General features: G+C 49.5%; 1 protein-coding gene across 2 annotated transcripts; it reads left to right on the forward strand.

Annotated features, from left to right (window-relative positions):
- Positions 1–227: 227 nt before the first annotated feature.
- On the forward strand, positions 228–13,404 carry TMEM98 (transmembrane protein 98). Of its 2 annotated transcripts, XM_055580127.1 has the most exons (8): positions 228–559; positions 1,834–2,017; positions 2,904–3,084; positions 4,508–4,639; positions 5,743–5,776; positions 8,228–8,343; positions 11,163–11,222; positions 12,541–13,404. In XM_055580127.1, the coding sequence occupies exons 3-8, from the start codon at positions 2,954–2,956 to the stop codon at positions 12,746–12,748; spliced, it is 681 nt and encodes a 226-aa protein (XP_055436102.1). In that variant the 5' UTR covers positions 228–559; positions 1,834–2,017; positions 2,904–2,953; the 3' UTR covers positions 12,749–13,404. The 2 variants fall into 2 exon arrangements, with proteins under 2 accessions (XP_055436102.1, XP_055436101.1); XM_055580126.1 differs by lacking the exon at positions 1,834–2,017 and having other exon boundaries at positions 229–559.
- Positions 13,405–21,913: the final 8,509 nt, after the last annotated feature.

Below are 21,913 nucleotides of genomic sequence, written 5' to 3' on the forward strand. Positions count from 1 at the left end.
CCCTCCTCCAGGAGCTCTTCCCCATCCATGGATCGAACCCACGTCTCCCTCATTGCAGGCGGATTCTTTACCGTCTGAGCCACCAGGGAAACCCAGTGAGCCGCAAGCCAGGATGTAAACCAGCCAGCGAGCAGCGGAGTAGACCCGCTCCGGGACCAGCCACAATGCCGGGCCGCGGGGCGCTCCCCAACCCCAGGGGACGGCCAGTTCCTCGGCGCCCCCTCCCCGCCCCGCCCGGCCCCCGCGGGGGTGCGGGGACCGCCCGTCGGGTCGCTGAGCGACGGCCCCGCAGCTGCCCGGGGCCTCCCGCGGCCCCAACCCCCGGCCGGCCCGGGGGCCTGGCGGTGACGGCGGCGCCTGGCAGCGGGGGATTTGGATGCTCGGCCCGCGGCTCCCCCGCCCGCGCCGCCGCCGGGGGCTTGGCCGCCCGGACTTATCTCCGCGCCTTCCCGGCATGCCCCGCTCGCCGGCGGCCGCCAGTCCCGCGCCCGGACTCGGCCATCGAGGGGGGCCCGGCCGCGGGAGCGCCCCCGCCTGCGTCCCGGAGCCGCAGCCGCAGGTGGGTGAGCCCGGCGCGCCGCGGAGCTGGGGCCCGGGGCTCCCAGCCCACCGCCCCTTCGGAGCGGGGTGCGCGGGGGTGGGGAGTAGGGGGAAAGGGTGCGGCGGGGGAGGGGAGCCCGGCGCCCGCGAGCGGGCAAAGTAGGAGCCGTGCGCCACGGAGCCATCGGGCCCCGCGTGGCGCGCGCCGGGGCGCGTGGGGTTCCCTCCCGACGTCCTGGGTGTGGAGTGGGTGTTCTGGGTCGGGGCAGGGGGCGCGGTGCACCGCGCAGAGGGAAGGAGATGGGGTCTTGGGTCTTGTTTTCTCCTTGTGGATTTAGAACCCGTTAGAGGTAAACAGAATAACTCATCCGGAAACACCCAGAAAATAACACAAAGAAAAAGGGAAACACACGAAGAAACACTCACGCAGACCGATCGCGGAGAGAGACCGCAACGACTCGAGAGAAAAGCTGGTGCACGCAGAGAAACACACCCGAAACTTCGCACTGGAAGAGAGGAAACAAAGCGGGTGGTCTTGGAGACCCAGGGCGGGGGGAGGGGAAGGGAAACGCCGAGAAAGCCTGAGACTAGGGGAGGGGAAAAAGAGCCGGGAATGGAGCGGAAAGCTGAGCGAGGGAAAGTGAAGAGAGTGAGAAATGAGAGGGGAAGGAGAGGAAAAGGGCTGAAGGAGGGAGCCCTTTAGGAGGGACAGTACAGAGAAACACATCCACGGTCACCGAGCAGGACACCCCCACGCCTCCTCCTAACACAATCAGAGATGAAAAAGGGAGAGCTCAGTCTTCTCACCCTTGTGGGCAAGTGCACAGCCAGGTGGGACAGCAGCTCTGTGAGTCCTCTGTGACGGATTCATTGGCACTTTGAGCCAGCCAAGTCCACCCGGAAAACTCCTATTCAACCGTCAAAACCCAGCTCAAGCATCACCAGCTCTGGGCAAAAAGCTTTCCCAGAAAGCATCTTGCAAACACTGGTACTCTCTTTTCATGTACTTCTGGATGCGGCACATGCACACGAAGTTGAAATGGTTTGTCTGCCTGTCTACCTCTCTCCCCAGGCTGCCCCCCACCCCCCACCCCAGGTTTTGGGGCCCATGTCTTATTTATCTCCAGTCTCCAGTCCTCTGCTTGGTGCATACTAAGTGGTTAATAAATACTTACTGAATGATGATCAGGAGCATTTGGACCTCCCAAGACATGGAACATAGGATTAAATTCAAATAGAGGAGATGTACTGTCCTGAAGTTAGAATTCTATGTCAAAGCATGCTTTTTTACAGGTGGAGAAATTAAAGCCCAGAAAGGGAAGAAGACTGGCTCAGAAGGACACATGAAATAACATTGTGAATACATACTTCTCTGAGATGCCATTGCTTCTCCAGCCTGTGAGGTTAAAATAGGTGTGAAATAACCTCCTAAATGAAAACAGGCAATAAACAGACGACAAACAGTTTAATACCAGTTGTAAGTTTCCAACGGGACTTCCTTGGTGGCTCAGTGATAAAGAATCCACTTGCTGATGCAGGAGACATGGGTTCCATTCCTAGATCAGGAAGATCCCCTGGAGAAGGAAATGGCAGCTCACTCCAGTATTCTTGCCTGGGAAATCCTATGGACAGAGGAGCCTGGCGGGCCACAGTCCATGAGGCTGCAAAGAGTCAGACACAACTTAGTGGCTAAACAACAGCAACGTTTCCAAGACTGAAACTCAAGATCAAAACTTTCCCCAGAATGTTTAGAATCCTCTCTTCTCCTTTGAAAGGACAAGGCAGGTGATAATCCATCTTAGTTTGAGTGGATGACTTTCTGCTTCCTGACTACATAGACTTGGACAAATTACTTAACCACTCTGGGCCTCGGTTTTCTCAACTGTAAAATGGGGATACTAACACCTTCCTCATAGGATCGTTAGAAAAATAAACACGTACCACCAAGTGCCTGGCATAGACAGACCCTCGGTGAATTCAGTCCCGCCCTTCTTCTTAGGTGGATGTTCCTTCTGGTGCCTGGTGTGGATACAGAAACAGCAGCGCTACTGACAGTATTTCCTTTTGTCCTGGGTCGAAGAGGCCATCCTGCTCCAACTGGGGAGCAAAGGCTTTGATTCAGTCGGCCAAGAAGTTCGTTCAAGTTTTCCCATAATATCTTCTGCAAAAACTGGAATGAACTTTTTGGCCAACCCTGTAGTAAAGGAAAAGATAACATTTGGGGCATGACCTGAAATGCGTCTTGATTCTGTTCAGGCCCTCGGGTGTCCGCAGGTGGAGCCTTCCGCTCCACCTTCCAGCAGGTAAGACCCCGCTCTTTTGCTGCTGCTTCACCAGGCTGCTCAACCCTTGTGTCTTTCCAGCTTCAGCCCATGAGGGGGACTGACCAGGACTGAGGGAGCCAGCTGGAAGCATGGAGACCGTGGTGATTGTTGCCATAGGCGTGCTGGCCACCATCTTCCTGGCCTCATTTGCAGCCTTGGTGGTGGTTTGCAGGCAGCGCTACTGTCGGCCTCGAGACCTCCTGCAGTGCTATGATTCCAAGTGAGTGGCCCAGGGAGGGAAAGGAGGAGAGAGGGGCTGTGCCCTGATGCCCCAACAAAAGAGAAAAGAAGTTTGGTGCTGGGCAACTGTCACTCAACTTTTATCTTGAAAATGGTACCCTAAGGCTGTCATTTCCAGTAAAGATCTCAGAGCTTAAGAATGTTCCGTAAGCTCCCCAGCATCCTGAACCGCCTGGACTCTGTCTGTGAACATGCTTACCCAGCACCCGTCTATTGAGCAGGCCAAACCATGGACAGAGGAACCTGGTGGGCTACAGTCCAGGGGGTCACAAAGAGTCGGACATGACTGAGCAACTAAGCACAGCACAGCACAACCCCTTTCTAACCAACCTCGTGTGTCCGAGAGTGCGCTTCAGTCGTGTCTGACTTTGCGTGACCCTGTGGACCAGAGCCCGCCAGTCTCCCCTGTCCATGGGATTCTTCAGGCAAGAATACTGGAGTGGGTTGCCTTGCCCTCTTCCAGGGGATCTTCCTGACCCAGGGATAGAACCTGAGTCTCTTATGTCTCCTACAGTGGCAGCTGGGTTCTTTACCACTAGCACCACCTGGGAAGCCCCCCAAACAACCTCATAGGAGCAGAAATCCGATGCCCTGCACTCCAAGCCACACACTGAAGCAATAGACACTTGGGGGTTGCAAAACCCCAGTATAGGATCATGTCTCATCTCTGCACAGATTTCTTCATGATGTTCTTCACATGAAACCTACTTGGTGATCAAGATCTTATTTCCAGGTTAGGGATATTTTAATTGCTAGATCCCAAGGGACACTGACCACTAAACCCTGAGTTTCTCTTACCCCTTTGTTTGAATCCTGTCAACATCTCTGTCCAGTGGTTCATAATTAGTAAATGCCCATTTGTGTGACCCAGGAAAGCTCTGCGATGGTGTCTCATGTTTTCAAGAACCCTGTTTTAAAGTAGGAGGTGTTTTTACATCCCCCTCTTCTCTAGTATAACTTGGAGGGGGTGGGGTCATGCGGGTGGACCAAGGTGGCTCCCAGAAGCTGATTCTACAGAACCGGTAAGGGGTGCAGGTCAGTTTGGGTAGTAGGAACTTGAGCTTCTCCATAAAAGGTAGGTTTGAAGGGGAAACAAGTTACAAATGGATGTTTTGTCCTGAAAGAGCATCCCTATTTAGGATATCTTTGTGATGATTATGGTTGTAGCCCTGCCTTTCTCTGAGCAGCTCTTCTTGTTCTGTGTCATTTTTTCTTGTGTTCCTGTGCCCTGCCTCCTTGACTCACTGCCTCACCATGTGCCTGGCCCACACTGAAGTCCCACTAGCCTTCGGTTTGGATCCAGAACAAGTTCTTGCTTTCACTTACTCATTCCACTTATCCTTTCTGTGGGCCTCGATGAGGAGAGTCGGCAGGAACCCACTTACCTGGGCTCTTCCTTCCAGGCCTATCGTGGACCTCATTGGCGCCATGGAGACCCAGTCTGAGCCCTCTGAGCTAGAACTGGATGACGTTGTCATCACCAACCCTCACATCGAGGCCATTCTGGAGAACGAAGACTGGATCGAAGATGCCTCGTAAGGCCTTGGGGACTGTTTGCTTTTCTCCAGCCGCCAGTGGGTGGCAAATTGGGCTTCTGGGTACCCTTTCCTGGCTTCCTTTGCCCGAGCTCGGCTGAGCAACCTGGAGCACTGTGTCCATTGCTGCTTTCCCCTGCCCTCACTGTGGGGGGACCTAGAGTGTGACACCATGGTGATTGTCCTCACTCTCCCCATTTTGCAGACCCAAACACTGAGGCCTGTAGATGTGTGGCAGAGTTGTTATAAAGTCACCGTGATGTGCTTGGGTTATCCTTGAGGTGCCCGTGAATATGGCCCTCAGGCTCCAGGGATGCAGCCTTTGTCTCTAGGGTCCCTCGGGGATCCCTCCACCCTGCTGCGGGTTCAGAAGTGTGTGTCGCCCCCTTCCCTGTCGCTCAGCCCTTCATTCACTGGGTGGGTGTTAACCGGTGTGATGTGCAGGCTCTGGGCCAGGCAATGCAGCTTTGAAACTGGTGGTGGAGACAGAATTCTACTAAATAGACTATTTCAGAAATGATGGAGGGAAGGGGTGGGTCTCTGCGGGTGCAGTGAGCACACAGAGAAGCCGGCGTCTATAGAGTTGCTGGGCTAGAGGAGTGGGGTGGACTTCCGAAGGCTTTCCCAGAATGGGCGCCTTTCGTCCTGGGTCTTTTTGTTTTCTTTTTTTTTTGGCTGCATTTGCAGCATGGGGAGCTTCTCTCCAGCCCCCACTAGAGATAGAACCCCTACTCCCTGCAGTGGAAGCTTGAAGTCTTAATCGCTGGACCGCCAGGGCAGTCCCTTCAGGACTTGAAAGATGAGTTCACCAGGCAGAGGATATGGGGAAGGATTCCCTGGGTGGAGGGAACTGTCTCCGAAGGTCAGGTTGTGGCACTAGCTGGAGGAGTCTGTTGGGTGCGGGAGGGGAAAGGGGAAGACGGGAAAGAAAGGGTTTCCTGCTTTAGCTCCTGGGCTTGTTCATTTTACCGCTGAGGCATCCCGGCTCTCAGGTGGTGTCCAGCCGTGCCTGGGGGTCAGAGCTGGAGGAGGCATGGAGGTGGTGGCTGGAGGGAGGTGGGCCTCTCTGGAGAAGCCCTGACAAATGCTTCTTGTCTCCCCAGGGGTCTCATGTCCCACTGCATCGCCATCTTGAAGGTAATACTCTTCGATTTCCCCAGGAGAATAAGGGGGTGGTCACCAAAGCATCTGGGTGCTCAGACTGTCCAGGAGGAGGGACTTTGGGAGGCGCGCTGATCCCCGCAGGAGGCCTCTTGTAACTCTTGGAGTTCCTTCTGTTCACTTCCGCTCCTGGTCTGTTCTCCTTTGAATTCTGGAGGCCCTTTCAAAGGCTTCACTCCACCTGGTCCTCACAGTACAGTGGCCGGTGGAAAGATAGCAGAGACAGTCACCAACCACATGGTCACTGACCAGGCAGAAAGCTGTGTGCAGAATAGCAGAGCAAGACCGCAGCCATTTTGGGGGAAGGGCAATTCTCAACTTCTCCTGGACACTTCCATGAACTGAGGGCTCAGCCCTTGAAGCGAGTTGAGCTCTGTATTAGGGCATCTCCAATTACTAGAAAGTTCCTCACCAGCCCTCTGTGACAGTGGTCAGCCAGACAGGACAATCAATTAGTTTTAAAAAATCCAAAGCATGATACTTCAACCTGAGAGCAGACTGTTTTTTACTTTAAAGCCAACAGCCTCCAGGACAGGGTGGAGAGTTGCATCCAATTTGCATTTGGGGCAATTTTTACAGTTTTGTGTAATTTTTATAGTTTGGGGTAATTTTTATTGTTTTGGGGTAATTTTTACAGTTTTAGCATTTGCTTACCAATTCTTGCCTGACATTCTCAGACTTATTAGGACAATAATAATATTGAAGTGTTTGGCCAGTGGCAAATATTGTTCATTTCAGTAGTAACCTGGGAAACCACGCTTTTCTCTCTTTGTCTAGCAATTATTCAAGATCTCAAAAAAGGCAGCTTTTTTGAAGTGTGTGAAGTGTGTCATTTGAAAATGACCCTTAAGTGTCATTCAGTACAAAATATTAAAAAGTCATTTTCCCACTTCTTCTTTAGCTATTCTTTTAGGGGACAAAAAAGTGCCTGGTAAGATGTTGTCCCAGAGTCCAGGCTTATTATTGAGTTCCAAGAAGCTCTTTTTAAAAAAATTTATTTATTTTTAATTGAAAGATAATTGCTTTACAATACTGTATTGGTTTCTGCTATGCAGCAACATGAATCAGCCATAGGTATACATATGTCCCCTCTCTCTTGAACCTCCCTCCCACCTCCCACTCCGTCCCACCCCTTTAGGTTGTCTCAGAGCCCCGGTTTGAGTTCCCTGAGTCATACAGCACATTCCCACTGACTGTCTATTTTACATATGGTGATGTGTATGTTTCCATGTTACTCTCTCCATTCATCCCACCCTCTCTTTCCTCCCTGTGCTGTGTCTGTAAGTCTGTTCTATGTCTGCATCTCCCTTGCTACCCTGCAAATAGGTTCATCAGTACCATCCTTCTAGATTCCGTTTCTATGCGTTAATATACGATGTTTGTTTTTTCCTCTCTGACTTAACCTCACTCCATGGCTATAGATGGGGATGGACGGGTCTAATGACTGGAGCAGCGATGCCACATTACGTCTTCCTTCTCCCAACCGGGATGTGTCCTATCTTTGGGTTTTGTCCCCTGCCCTTATCTGTTAGAGAAGGGGGATGAATGACAGCTGAGGTGTGGGATAAATCAAATCAGGCGGAAGGAGTCTTACTGGGCTCAGTGGTCCATCCTGAGACCCTCTCAGGTTCCTCTTGAGCGCTCGAAGCCCTGCTGCTTGGCCACCTGCCCTGGAGACCCTATGGTGGAGCCTTGAGGGAAGGGCCTGGGCTGTCCCCTGGGTGGGCTCTTGGGCTTCTTTCTGCCTCTCTTCCAGCCCCACATAATGTGATAAAGTTGATGGAAATTCTTCCCCAGGGACAGAAGCACATCCAGGTTCTGACACTGGCGTGGGGGCACGAAAGTGAGGAGCAAAGCTTTAGAGGTGGCCAGCGTGCTGGTGGATGACGAGAAAGGCCATGTGTCCCAGTCTTGCCATTTTCCTGCCTTTTGTTCCCCCCACGGCCCTTTTATCATCCTCATGACAAACATGCTAAAATGTTATCCCAGAAAATTGTTGATATAAATTCTGCTTTTCTGGCCATGTTTCTGAGGGTGCCTGCAGAGATCTTTATCATTTTGGAAGACAAAGCCAGGAGGTGAAGGAATCGAGAGAGAAAATAGGTTTTGGCCCTGAAGGGAGAGGATGAAGTTAGAGCACATGATTTTTCTTAGGACAGATTATTTCAGCTCAGACTTCTCTTAAGCCGAGAAACCCTGGCCCTGGTCTGAGGTTCCCACCCCGCCCTCCTTACCCAGCCGTGTCCTTGGGTTTGGCTCTTCCATCCCTCTCATGTCTGCGTGCTTTTCACGTCAGTCTGTCCGTGAGGTTAGGGGGGCCCAGCCGTGGGATGGGGGGTGGTGGTGGCGTGTTTGTCTTCGTGGGATGGCAGAAACCCTCGGGGGCTGGGTCCCCCCCCATCACCTGTCTGCTCCCTGTTGCGGTAGACCTGTCACACTCTGACGGAGAAGCTCGTTGCCATGACAATGGGCTCAGGGGCCAAGATGAAGACCTCAGCCAGCGTCAGTGACATCATTGTGGTGGCCAAGCGCATCAGCCCCAGGTGAGGTCCCCACACTCCGGGGCGGCGGGGGCCGGAAGTGGGGGTGGGGGCAGGCGCAGGCTCCCCTGAGCAGCTCCAGGGGCAACTTGAATGGTTTATGCCCCACACATTCCCAGAGAGCCCAGGAGGGTTTAGAGGCTGGGAGACTTTTCAGGCTAGGGTGGTGTCACAGGCTCCCCTCCCCTCCGGCGTGACCCCTCCTGTAGGTTTTTTTGGGAAGTGCCAGCATATGATTAGAGCCCCCCAGCTCCCTCTTCCTCAATCCCATGCCAGCTGGGGCAGCTCTCCTTCCCCTGGGCACACCTTCTTCCCGTGCTCTGGGCCAGCAAGCTTGCCACCGGTGCCCACACCCCGGTGAGCAGTGAGCTTCCCGCGTGCTCCACCCCAGCTGACATCTGTACTGAGACCAGCCCCGGCCCCATCCATGGCCAGGCCAGCAGCCCCCAAGCCTGGGTGGGAGGTGAAGGGATCATTCATATCTCCCAGATTCCAGGCTGTCTGCAGAATCCCATGTAGGAGGCAACCAGCCGGACTGCAGGCGACAACAGCTCCACCCCCTCATCTGGCCTCGGTTTTGTGAAGAAAAGAAAGCGCTGTTTCTTAGAGGGAAGGGTGGTACTAAGTTGGGGCTGCCATCTGGTGGCTGGTATGTGGATGTGCCTGAGCCGGGAGATTTTTTTCCCCCAGTTCAGAAGGTTTTCTTAAATCAGCCTCCTGAGTTCCAGGGGTCCTCGCTTTCGCCTGTGGGCTGGGATGGATCTCAAGGAACCAGTCCTCAGAGGGAACATGAAAGAGTTGGTGAAAGAGTCGGTACACTTGAACTCCATCCAGGGAGTTCAGTGAGTTGAGACAGTGGGAGGGAGATAATCCAGAAGGATCTGGGCTGTCTCTGGAGCTGTCCCGGGCGGGTGTGGCTACAGGAGTGGGATCAGCCTAGGTCGGCCCCTGGCCTGAAGTGGACCCAGGCTCCGAGCAAGCACCAGCCCTTTCTCTAGTATCTGCTGGACCCCCCTCATACTTCCTGTCACTTCTAAGAGCCGTCCCAGGTCCTGGCAAATTCCTGTGACCCCAGGATGCAAGGCAGCATCACCAGGAGGGCTTGGAGAAGGAGAGAGAGGGCAATTTCTGAGTCCCAGTGGAGTCCTGGGGGGTCAGGACTAGCAGCGGTGCTGGAGCGAGGGTGTGACAGCGCTCAGAGGGTGGACCTCACGTGGGGCGCTCACTGGCCCGTCCTACTGAGCACCTTGGACTGTTTCCAGAATGATCCCTGCCATAAATCAGTCAGGGTCCTTGCTCTCTCTTTCTGCCCTCACACATCTTTTATCCCCATGGCTTTTCTTATTCTATTTCGTGCAGTGTATTGATAGCATACTAGTTTCAAGAAGAGTGGCTTCAGCTGCTGCTGCTGCTGCTGCTAAGTCGCGTCAGTCGTGTCCGACTCTGTGCGACCCCATAGACGGCAGCCCAACAGGCTCCTCTGTCCTTGGGATTCTCCAGGCAAGAATACTGGAGTGGGTTGCCATTTCCTTCTCCAGTGCATGAAAGGGAAAGTGAAGTCTCTCAGTCGTGTCCAACTCTTAGCGACCCCATGGACTGTAGCTTTCCAGGCTCCTCTGTCCATGGGATTCTCCAGGCAAGAGTACTGGAGTGGGTTGCCATTGCCTTCTTCTACAGGGTAGGAAAAAGGGCTGGCCAAGTTGGGCACTGAATGACCATGCGTCTGCACTTCCTCACCAGCCTCTCAGCCCCAAGACAAGGACCTTCAAGCCTGTTTGCAAGTGCTTTGGAAATCAAACAAGTCATCGTTATTTTTTGCTTCTTGACTAAATGGTCCAGGAGCAAGAATTTGAATGAAAACATTGAATCATGCAAATGAGGATGAATAAGTAGTTCCTTCTTGAATTTGAATTTTTAAAAAATTAACTATGAACTGTATCATGTGCTGGAAGAAATCCAGTGGAGCAGTTTGAACCCAAATTAAACTTGGAGCATTTTTTTAGTGTTCTGAATATCTACCTGTAACCATTTTTTTTAAAAAATACAAAAGTAATAAGCACTTGTAAAAGTTAAAAATTGCAGAAATAGAGAATCTGAAAAGTGAAGGGACCCGCCACCCCCCAGTCCCACCCCATCCCAATTCCTGGAAGTAATCAATCACTGTTCAATGGTAAGTATTTCTGCAGACTGGTCCCTCACTTCCTGCCAAATGTCATAGCTATTGTTTATTCATTTTTATGCAAATAGGATCCATCAGACTTTATATCTTGTTTGGCAGTTTGCCTTTTTTTTTTTTTTTTTTTTATTTTTTTTTTTTTTTATTTTTTTTTTGGCAGTTTGCCTTTTTGATGTAGTAGTATATCTTGAACATCATTTCACATGTGTGAACTTGTACTTTTTAATCCATTGGAACTGAAAACCAGAAGAAATATTCTCTAAACAGAAGTCAAAGTCTTTTAAATTAATTAATTTTATCCATTTAAGCTTTTAAAATTTATTGTCATTTATTTTTTAAAAAATTTAATTTTTCACATATTTATTTGGCTGCAGTGGGTCTTTACTGGGCATGTGGGATCTAGTTCCCTGACCAGGGATCAAACCTGGGCCCCTGCATTGGTAGCGCAGAGTCTTAGCCACTGGACCCCCCCAGGGAAGTCTCTGAAGTCTTTCTATTTAAGTACCTGTCCGAGAATGCAGTTACAGAAAGTCACTAAAGGCTGGGTCTGGAATTGTCTAAAGAGAAGCTTTGGGGTGAGGAAAGAAAGGAAGGAGAAAAGGCCATAAGAAAAGGGAAATACTGAAAACCTTTTGCCTCCCCTCAGAGTGGACGATGTTGTGAAATCCATGTACCCTCCGTTGGACCCAAAGCTGCTGGATGCCCGGTGAGAGGGGTGGGGTGTTCGTGTCTCTTTTCACACTGAAAGCTCCCCATGTTATCAGATCTGTGAGGTTGGCTGTTTTGGTGGTGATGGAGAAGGCTGCTTTGTTGGGTTCCCAAGACTGCCCCAGCTTTGGGTACCATTCACTTCACTGTGAAGGGTCAGCCAACCAGTGAGCCAGGCCTGGCTGGATGCTCGTGGCCAGAGTTCTTCCTGAAACCCCAGAGGAGCAGGAGGAAGAAACAGTCTTAGATTTTGAATTTTCTGTGATGAAACGTCCATCCAAGCTAAGTCCTGTCTGCACCTCCCCGCCCTCCCATTGCCCCCATGGCTCTCTCTGCTCTTTGGACCCCTGAAGCAGACACGCCTCAGCTGTGAGTACTGCCCAATGGGTTGCTGGTGTGGGTGGTGGGCAGGAATTGAGACTGGAAGTGACAGGTCAGCTAAAGCTGTGCTCACCTTCTCAGTACATGCCCAGGAACCCTGTCTCATGATCGGCCCTCATACACAGAGCATACTTACGCTTTTGAGATTGTTATGTTCCTCTACCAAAGGCAAACCCACTTAAAAAGAAACAAAACAAAGCATGTTCCTTTGTCTCTCGGATTTATATGACTGTTTCACAGGCCCATTGTGTAATCATTGCCAGACAGGCTGTGGGTCACAGCAATTCTGTTGGTTTCTCTACCCTACTTCTATTACTGCCCAGCTGTGTTCGTGGGCTTGTCATCTGTAATGCATTCCCAAATGCATCATGCATACTCACTATTTAGAAGATACTCTGCAGTGAATTTTTCAATACTGAAAAAGCAAGCCACCTCCTCTATTTGGTTTGCAGTTAAATTTTTTGTGAGAATATGGTAAACCAGCGCTGGGTCTTATTGATTCAGAATCAATACAAGATGCCCAAGGTGGGGTATGAAGATCCTGTCTTTAAGTGGGCAGCAGCTGGGGATGTGCTTATCCCAATGACTAGACCCAGACTGTGCCACAGAACCCTCTTCTGGGAGATGTTATTGAATGTGTTGCAGAAAGTGGGCTCCCAGTCTTAAATAAGTTAGTGAGACTCAAAGAGTATTACATTGTTTTCTTAGAACTTTATCATGTGCGTCATCTGAGAAGGACTTCAGTTACCTTTGTTTAACCCAGATGTTCCCAAATTTATTTGAGCATGGAACCCTTTTAAAATTACATACCTAGCCACCTCTTGAGGACGGGACTCCAGCTTGGGGAACCCTAGTCTAGACTCTGTCCCTTTGGGCTTTAGGGCAAAGTCCCTTAGATCCTAGGGAAGCTGATCCTGTTTTTTTTTTTTTTCTAGGACAACTGCCCTGCTGCTGTCTGTCAGTCATCTGGTGTTGGTGACCAGGAACGCCTGCCACCTGACTGGAGGCCTGGATTGGATTGACCAGTCGCTGACAGCCGCCGAGGAGCACTTGGAAGTCCTTCGAGAAGCAGCCTTAGCTTCTGAATCAGATAAAGGCCTCCCAGGCCCCGAAGGCTTCCTTCAGGAGCAGTCAGCCATTTAGTGCCTAACTGGCCAGCAACTGGTCACAGGGGCCAGTCTGCTGCCATGACTGGGTGGCTCAGCTGAGCCTTCCACTTCTTCCTGTAGAGTTAGGTGTTCTCCACGGCTGGGGAGTTCAGCTGTGTTTGTGTAGTAAAGCAGTTGGTGCCTCTGTTGTAGTTACAAATGGCAGCTGGTAAGTGGCAGTCTAATCCCACAATTAGGGGAGATGACAGTCACCATCTGTACAGCTGAGCTTCGAAAACGGGAGGACTGTAAGCTGCATTTAGCTCACGTAGTGCTTTCAAGAAAATCCAGCCACCGTCTTACGCATCAGGAGGTTTCACATTAAAATCAGAATTTCTGGCTTCTCTCAAACAATCAGAAGATGATGAAGCAGCTCTGATCTACATTTTCCAAAGTGGACAATCAATTGGAACTAAATAGGAGTTGCCTCTCTTGACAATACTTGTCCTCTCTCACTTGGCCTTTTTCGTTTATTTGTGATGTGTGCCTGGTCCCTGAGGATCTGAGTGGCCTACTTCCCTTTATAGGTTTGGGTTTGAAGGTGAGCAATGTAGAGGTGATCATTCCCTTATTATTATGCCTGCAATTTTACCTAGCTACCACTAGGTGGAGAGTAAATACATACTTAGCTTTCCCTCCAGCGTGTGGTTATTGAGTCAGATTCAAGTGTGTGGTGTGTGTTGGGACATATCTGAGAACTGAGGGTGGAAGGGGAGGGGCTGTGACTCTCAAGGATGCCTTGTGTGTCTGAGTCAATGAAATATTCAGAGACCTCCTCCCCAGAGTTCAGACAGGTGAAAATACCACCAGGCGGTAGTTTCCACACTAGCAATGTCATCCACGAAAGATGGGTTCCCATTCATTTGGTATCTGTTTGGCAGTTATCAAAAGGTGAGGACCATTTTTTACGATTTGAGACCTTTGGAGGACCCAGAATCACAACTGCCTAATCCAGTGTGTGTTAGTGGCTCAGTCATGTCCAACTCTTTGCAGCTCCGTGGACTGTAGCCCGCCAGGCTCCTCTATCCACAGAATTCTCCAGGCAAAAATACTGAAGTGGGTAGCCATTACCTTCTCAACTTAGGGATCTTCCCAACCTAGGGATCGAACCTGGGTCTCCTGCTTTGCAGCCAGATTCTATACCATCTGAGCCACCAGACATGCATCCAAATTCCATCATTTCCATCACAAGCATATAGGAACACCTGGAATACTTTGCTTCCTCCCGGGATTTCAGAGTCAACCTCGCTCTTTGGAGGGGGCACTGGCTCGGGAGCTGCCTTGGTTCATATCCTGTGCTGTTAAGCATGTTTGGAACTCCATGTCTGTTCCCATTTCATTTTCTGTGCCCTAATTCAAGCCAGCAAATCCCTCAGCCTGATTTTAGAGAACCAAGAACCCATCTTCCAAGCCCAAGATTGGGACCTTGTTCATCACTGAGATGCGTCATCCATCCAATTTCTCCTAAAAAGCAAGCGGCTTCTCACCAGCACAGTGCATGCCAGTTCCCCACTTGAGAAGGTGGATTCATAACAGGGAATCAACAGGGAAGCTGGGGATCAACTCAGAAGGATGGAAGGATTCCTGATGACAGGGGACACCTTATTGGATTGTCTGCTCCTATCAACGCTGAGCACATGCTGGGTAACTTTCCTGTCTTGCTGGTGAGCTGTGAATGGGAAATATTCAGAATTACTTGGACTTTTCTTTCTTATATTTTTAAGATTTCTTTTTATATGGACCATTTTTAAAGTCTTTATTGAATTTGTTACAATACTGCTTCTGTTGTTTATGTTCCGTTTCCTTGGCCGGCCGTGAGGCATGTGGGATCTTAGCTTCCTGACCAAGGATGAAATTCGCACCCTCTGCATTGGAAACCTGGAGTCTAAACCACTCCCCACTTTGACTTTTCTATCTGTGGGCTCCATCATAGGTGTCCAGAGTCCTGTTTTTGTCCTTTTCCCTCCCTTTCAATACCTGCTTTCGTAGCCAGACTGGGAACCACCACGCTAAGGTTGCAGTGACCGCCAGAGCTGCCACTGTCCCTGCATTTCAACCCGGACCAGAGCCCTTAGCCAAAGAGAGCCCTTAACCTCTCAAATACCATCCACAGGGGTGGGGTTAGAAGTGGAGAAGTTTCCCAGCATCTCTTCCCATCTCTTCTCATTCCCATCTCTTCTCTGAGCTCTGGCAAGTCCTGGACCACCTGCTCCCCCCAGCCCTGAGATGCTGATCCTTTAGTAGTGAGGTTCCTGAAGACCTTAAAAGCATCTGCTAGGCTGCAGGATCTGTGATTCTGCTGCTGTGTAGTCTTCCTTTTGTCTCCAGCTCAGGACAAATACGTCTCTGGATCTGGTTGCCGTTGGCGGCTGGTGGATGAGCTGGAAGCACCGTCTTTGGGGTGGGTCTCTTCTAGCCCTTTGGGAGTTGGCGGAACTTGCCTCTTTTCTTGGGAGGGGCTGGTCGGGGAGCTGGGGATCCAGCCAGGTGTGGTTTCCCAGAGGACGGACACAGCCCAAGTCCCTAGTTCATTGGTGTCTGTGTGTATCGTCATAGATCTTTTCTCCCATGACCCCTACCCCCACCTCCTACCCTGGAGCAGGAATATCAGACTCAGATTCTGAACGAAGAAGAAACAAGGGATCGGAATTGAGTATGAGATGAATAAGCGCTTTGAAGTCAGACAGAATTAGATTCAAACTCGGGTTCAGTCATTGTGTGAGCTTGGACAAGTTTCTTAATCTCTCTGGTCCTAAGCTCTCTCATCTGTAAAAATCAAGCCTGCTGCCTCATTGAGCCTCTCAGGTGGCTTAGTGGTGAAGAATCCACCCGATATGGCAAGAGACAGAAGATGTGGGTCCAGATGCTTCCCTGGGTCAGGAAGATCCCCTGGGGAAGGAAACGGCAACCCACTCCAGTATTCTTGCCTGGAAAATCCCTCAGGGTTGGTATGCCAATTAAATGAAGCAGTGTATGCAAAATGCCCAACTGTGTGCCTGGTACTCATTAGCCGATGTTAACCCTTCTCTCCCCAGAGCTCCCTGTGCCCTGGGGCAGCTGACCAAGATGGTGTCACCCCAGTTACCATAGCTCTGTCTAAGCAGGAGCTCGGGAGCCGAGTAGCCAAAAATCCGGAATCCACTGCAGTAGGGAGAGTGGCCCAGCCTTGTGCCTGCCCCACCCCAGCTGTGTTCACAGCAGGAAGGCAGTCCACGCTCCTGGCCTCTTATCGGTGTTCCCAGGGTTGACTGCCCAAACCCACATTCCTTCAGAGCGAGGCCTGGAGCCTCCTCCAGCTTGTGAAATCTCCCAGACAGAACACGTGTTCTTGGCATCCGACTTGCCCTGGTGCTTACCCCGACCGCCTCATTCCAGGAGTTCCTTCTCTTCAGAGGCCCTTTCCACTCTGCGTGGCCACACGAGCCTGACCTTTACAAAATGATAACAGTTCAAAGCCCCTGAGTTGCGTTACGACCTTGGACACTTTGGAAAGGTGTCAAGTGAAGAATTTCCATCTATTTCCTCCTTCACTCCCTCTGTCCTCCTCTCCCTCCCTTCTCATTTCCCCCCTCCCTCCTCTTCTCCCTCCCACCCACAAGCACTGTTTACTTACTCTGAAGGAAGCGTAGTGCTAGGTGCTGGGAATATGGAACCAAAGTCACAATCCCTGGTCTTAAAAAGCAGAGACAGGGACTTCCCTGACAGTCCAGTGGTTGAGACTTCACCTTCCCATGCAAGGGACTAGGGTTCGATCCCTAGTCAGGAAACTGGGGGTTGGACAGGTTGGCAGGTCATGGAGGACCGTATCCGTTATATTAGGGAGTTGAAGCTTCATCCTGAACATAATGGGGATCCTAGAAAGGCTTTACCTGGGAGCTGACTTGGTCAGATCCGCAATTTAGAAAGAGAGTCATTTATTTCATGCCCTACGATGTTAGACTCCAATACCCAGAAATGTCCTGAATACATGTTTCCCGCCCCCTGAGTCTGAGAGGCTCATGACTCAAGCACAGTATAAAGGCAGGGTGGGCAAATGTGTAGGGATAGAGGAAGAGAGGGGCTGGGGTTAGAACAGGAAGTGCCAGGGTAATGACCTAGTCCTGCTGGGTCTGATCCTGGTAGGTAGTTACCGTGTCTTTGTATCAGAAATGCTAATGGGCAGTTTTGAGAATTTGCAACATCCCTTGGTTCTTACTGTTTAATTCTACGTGTGTTTTATCATCCCCATTTTACGGATCAGCAAATCAAAGCCTAGAGAGAGAAGGATGAGAGCAGGGGGCATTCCCTGGTGATCTAGTGGTTGGCACTTAGCACTTTCACTGCTGTGGCCTGGGTTTAATCCCTGGCCGGGTAACTGAGATCCTGCGAGCCTTGTGGCACGGCCTCCCCTCCCTCCCAGGAAAGAATGAGAGCGGGAACTCCAACTCTCCACTTTGTGTTCTTTAAAAAAAAATTATTTATTTATTTATTTATTATTTATTTGGCTGCACCGGGTCTAGTTCCCTGACCAGAGATCGAACCTGGGTCCCCTGCATTGGGAGCTGGCAGTCTTAGCCCCTGGACCCCCAGGGAAGTCTCCCACCTTGTGTTCTCTGTCTACTCCTGCCTGCCTGCATTCAGTGGGTGGGGAAATCCATAACAAGAAGGAAACAGCAGATACCAGAGTTATTCTATTTTCTTCTAGTATTTTTCATTAAAAATGGTGGTCATGACCCATAAATTAATTTCATGGCCTGCTAATTGGTTACAACCCCCAGGATGATAGAACATGGACACTAAAATGAGAGCTGGGGCATGGGTGAGATATTCTCTCTCCACTCAAGATGACTAAATTTTACCCTTTTTAAGTAAAGCATGCATTTACCAGAATAACAGCAAAAAAATTTATGGTGCAAAATGGAATAATTAATTTATTATGTGATTAATTAGTTCAAAGTCATCTGTGGACTCTCTACACTGGATTAAACCCTGGGATGCAGGAATGAATAAAAATATAATACCTCTCTTGAGATGCATATGATCTAAGGTGGAAAGAAACCCATAAAGAGTGATTTTCAATCTGTTAATAATTCGGTTAAGTGCTGGATAAGGGACTGTGTGTGTAATGGTACCACAGAGCAGGGGCAGCAACCTCATCTCAAGAGAGTTTCTAAGAGTTTCCCAAAGGCGATGCTGTCTCAGAAGCATTGTTAAGGAGGATAGGTGTTAGCTGGGAGAAGAAGATTGCGTGGGATCTAGGAGGCTGTGGAGGAGAACAGAGGACTGGGGAAGGGCAGTCTGTGCAGCCGACATCCCATGCTGGGCTCGGGGAATTACTGCTTTAATCGTCCTGGATGTGGGTGGGGGTAGGATGGGGAACAAGACGGGGAAAGGGGGTGCGATGGGAGATCAGATGGGAGAAGAGGCATGGACCAGAGCCTGGGGTTTTCTTTTGGGTGGTAGGGAGCTATTGAAAGTTTAAAAAGTGCTTAGTTTTTTCTTGAAGAACAGTCAAATGATCTCTGTGCCCTTATCTGCCTTCAATGTTACTCGAATTTGATAAATGCACTATCGTTTAGCGTTATGTTAATTTGTGTTTCGCTGAGTGCTGGTGGAACAAAAAATTTTTCATGTGTTTATTAGCTCTTTGTACTTATTCACGTCCTTTGCCCATTTGTCTTCTGGGATTTTATTATTTTTCTTATCGATCTGTATGAGCTCTTTATATATTAAGGATAACAACCCTTTGTCATATTTATTGCATAGACTTTCCCCAGCCTTGTCATTTGCCTTTTAGTTTTGTTTAGAATGGTTTCTGACATCCAGCTGTTTTAAATTTGGTATAGTCAAATGTATTGATTTTCTTTCCGTAGTGATTTCTCTTTCATTGCTTTTATGCTTAGAAAATCCTCTCTCATCCAAAGATCAAATAAATATCATTGAAATGTTTGGAGCAGTGATATGCCATGGGTGAATGATTATTAATAATATTCACAAGTTAGATGTAGTGGTAAAACCAACCAACCAACCAGACTGGAAGAAATCAAACCTTCCTTTATTCACCCCAAACCCAGCTCAAAGTTAAAGATGGGAACCATAAGGGATCAAAGAGATGGATGAGGGTGATGAGGAAAGGCAGAGAGAGTCTTCAAGGACAAGCAGGAGGTGGGGAGGAGCTCTGTATCCTAAGTTAAATATGAAGGAACATAGCATGTCTGGCTAGAATCTTAGATGAGACAAAGCAGGGATGGGAGAGTGGGTTGGAAAGAGGATTAGGGAAAGGCAAAGAAAGAAACAAAGTGAAGCCGATCAGTCGTGTCTGACTCTTTTGGATCCCATGGACTGTAGTCTACCAGGCTTCTCTGTCCATGGGATTTTCCAGGCAAGATTACTGTAGTGGGTTGCCATTTCCTTCTCCAGGGGATCTTCCTGACCCAGGGATCGAACCCAGGTCTCCTGCATTGCAGGCAGATGCTTTACCCTCTGAGCCACCAGGGAAGCCCAGGGAAAGCCAAGCAGGGCCCATAAATCATGCTTACTGTATCCTGAGGGCAATGGAGAGCCATTGAAGATATAACCCAAATAATTCTTGGTACCTCATGGAGTCATTCTCTGCAGTTTCATCTGAAGAAGCACAGGCTGGCAGTCAAAAGTAATTAGAAAGGAAGACTGATGACAAGCTAGACAACGGTTCTAGTCTGCACTCCCTTGGAGAGACTGGGTGCCTTCAGGGTGGTATGGCTGGGTGTAGACTGCACTCCCTTCAGACTAACCTTTCTTCAATCTGGACCAGATAGACGGTGGGGAGATGACGTCATCTCTCTCTCTTTTTAATGGCTTTCGGTCACACTGCACAACATGTGGGATCTTAGTTCCCCGAGCAGGGATCAAACTCATGCCCCCTGCAATGGAACCTCGGAGTCTTAATCACTGGACTGCCAGGGACATCCCTGTCGTCTCTTATTCTTTTTCCTTCTCTTTCCTGGTGCCAGGAGAGACTCTGGGTTTGGATCCTGACTCCGTCACTCCAGACACATCTCCTTTCCCAACTACCTGCCTCTCTTCCTTTTGTAAATTGCATGTGACACGTGTTTTGTGCCAAGCATTATCTGCGTGACGGAGCTACAAGGCAGAGATAAACCACACAGTTTCAAACCACGTGGGATGATAGGCTAGTGAGGAAAGGCAAATATCAAGGAAATGACTGTTTGAATCAATGGAAAATGAAAAGTTTTAAGAAGTATTTTACAAAGAGAGAGAAAATCTTACGAGATTGTTAGGGAAACTGATCTATCTAGATGTCAAGAAAGTCTTTGATTGTCAGGGATCTACTCTGTGGAGGATACGCAGGAGTTCAGAGGTGGAGGAATGGAGATGTAAGGAAGAGTCCAGGCAAAGGTCCTTTGGCAGAAGGACAAGAATTGAGACAAGGCTAGTGTGATTGGTGAGGAGACTGGGAGGAAGACAAAGTTGACAGTAGAGCATGAGGTCAAGCCACACCCAACCTTTTAAGCCTGTGAAGGCTATTGGTCTTTATGTGGAGTGATGTGAGTCCATTCAAGTGGTTTACTCGTAGCTTGTGGGGTTGGAGTGAGCTGGAGGTAGAGCTGCAATAAATTTGTAAGGTCTTTTTGGTTTCTCTATCAATGACCAGTTGGATTAGGGCTTCCCTGATGGCTCAGCTGCTAAAGAATCCGCCTGCAATGTGGGAGACCTGGGTTCAATCCCTGGGTTGGGAAGATCCCCTGGAGAAGGGAGAGGCTACCCACTCGAGTATTCTGGCGTGGAGGATTCCATGGACTGTATAGTCCATGGGGTCGCAAAGAGGCAGACACGACTGAGTGACTTTCCCTTTCACTTTCAACTGGATTAGGCCAGACTGGATAGGGGAGACCCAGTGCTACTGCATTAATCAAGGCAAGAGAAGATGGTAGCTTGGTCTGGGCAGGGAGAGGGAGATGGGAAGTTAGGGGAGTGGATACATTCAAGAGAGATTTAGTAAGTAAAAGAGATAGGACTTGGGGTGGATTGGCTATGGAACAGTGATGCAAGATGATGAGGTATCCAGAAAGACTCCTTGGTTTCAGGTTAGCACACCTATGTTCTAGGACAGTTTGGGAACAGGGAATACCTGGTATAGGAAATGCCAGAGGAGGATCAGGCTTGGGAAAGACGTTGAGACCATCTGCTTCGGATTTGAAGAGTATTAGGTGCATTTGCGGAAAAGGCGATGGAACCCCACTCCAGTACTCTTGCCTGGAAAATCCCATGGACGGAGGAGCCTCGTAGGCTGCAGTCCATGGGGTCGCTAAGAGTCAGACACGACTGAGCTACTTCACTTTCACTTTTCACTTTCATGCATTGGAGAAGGAAATGGCAACCCACTCCAGTGTTCTTGCCTGGAGAATCCCAGGGACGGGGGAGCCTGGTGGGCTGCCATCTATGGGGTCACACAGAGTCGGACACAACTGAAGCGACTTAGCAGCAGCAGCAGCAGCAGCAACAGGTGCATTTGAGATATCATAAGCTGAGTTTGATATTTAAGCCGAGAACTTCCAGATATACAAGCTGGATTTAGAAAAAGCAGAGGAACCAGAAATCAAATTTCCAACATTCATTGGATCATAGAGAAAGCAAGGAAATTCCAGAAAAATGTCTACTTCTACTTCATTGACTATGCTAAAGCTTTTGACTGTATGAATACAACAAACTGTGGAAAATTCTTCAAGAGATGGGAATACCAGACTACCTGACTTGCCTCCTGAGAAATCTGTATGTAGGTCAAGAAGCAACAGTTAGAACTGGACATGGAACAACAGACTGGTTCCAAATAGGGAAAGGAGTACATCAAGGCTGTATATTGTCACTGTGCTTATTTAACTTATATGCAGAGTACATCGTGAGAAATGCCAGGCTGGATGAAGCACAAGCTGGAATCAAGGGAGAAATATCAACAACCTCATATATGCAGATGATACCACTGCTTTGGTAGAAAGTGAAGAGGAACTAAAGAGCCTCTTGATGAGAGTAAAAGAGTGAAAAAGCTGGCTTAAATCTCAGCATTAAAACAGCTGAGATCATGGCATCCAGTCCCATCAATTCATGGCCAATAGAAGGGAAAAAGTAGAAACAATGACAGGCTTTATTTTCTTGGGCTTCAGAATCACTGCAGACAATGACT

Source organism: Bubalus kerabau, chromosome 4 (genome assembly GCF_029407905.1).
Source record: "Bubalus kerabau isolate K-KA32 ecotype Philippines breed swamp buffalo chromosome 4, PCC_UOA_SB_1v2, whole genome shotgun sequence".
NCBI lineage: Eukaryota > Metazoa > Chordata > Mammalia > Artiodactyla > Bovidae > Bubalus > Bubalus kerabau.

Excerpts from the sequence above, each read along its gene's own strand:
- TMEM98 (XM_055580127.1), top strand. The coding sequence starts at position 2,954 with ATGGAGACCGTGGTGATTGTTGCCATAGGCGTGCTGGCCACCATCTTC. Across the intron at positions 5,777-8,227 it reads ACTGCATCGCCATCTTGAAG|ACCTGTCACACTCTGACGGA; the intron begins GTAATACTCTTC and ends CTGTTGCGGTAG. Across the intron at positions 8,344-11,162 it reads GCCAAGCGCATCAGCCCCAG|AGTGGACGATGTTGTGAAAT; the intron begins GTGAGGTCCCCA and ends GCCTCCCCTCAG.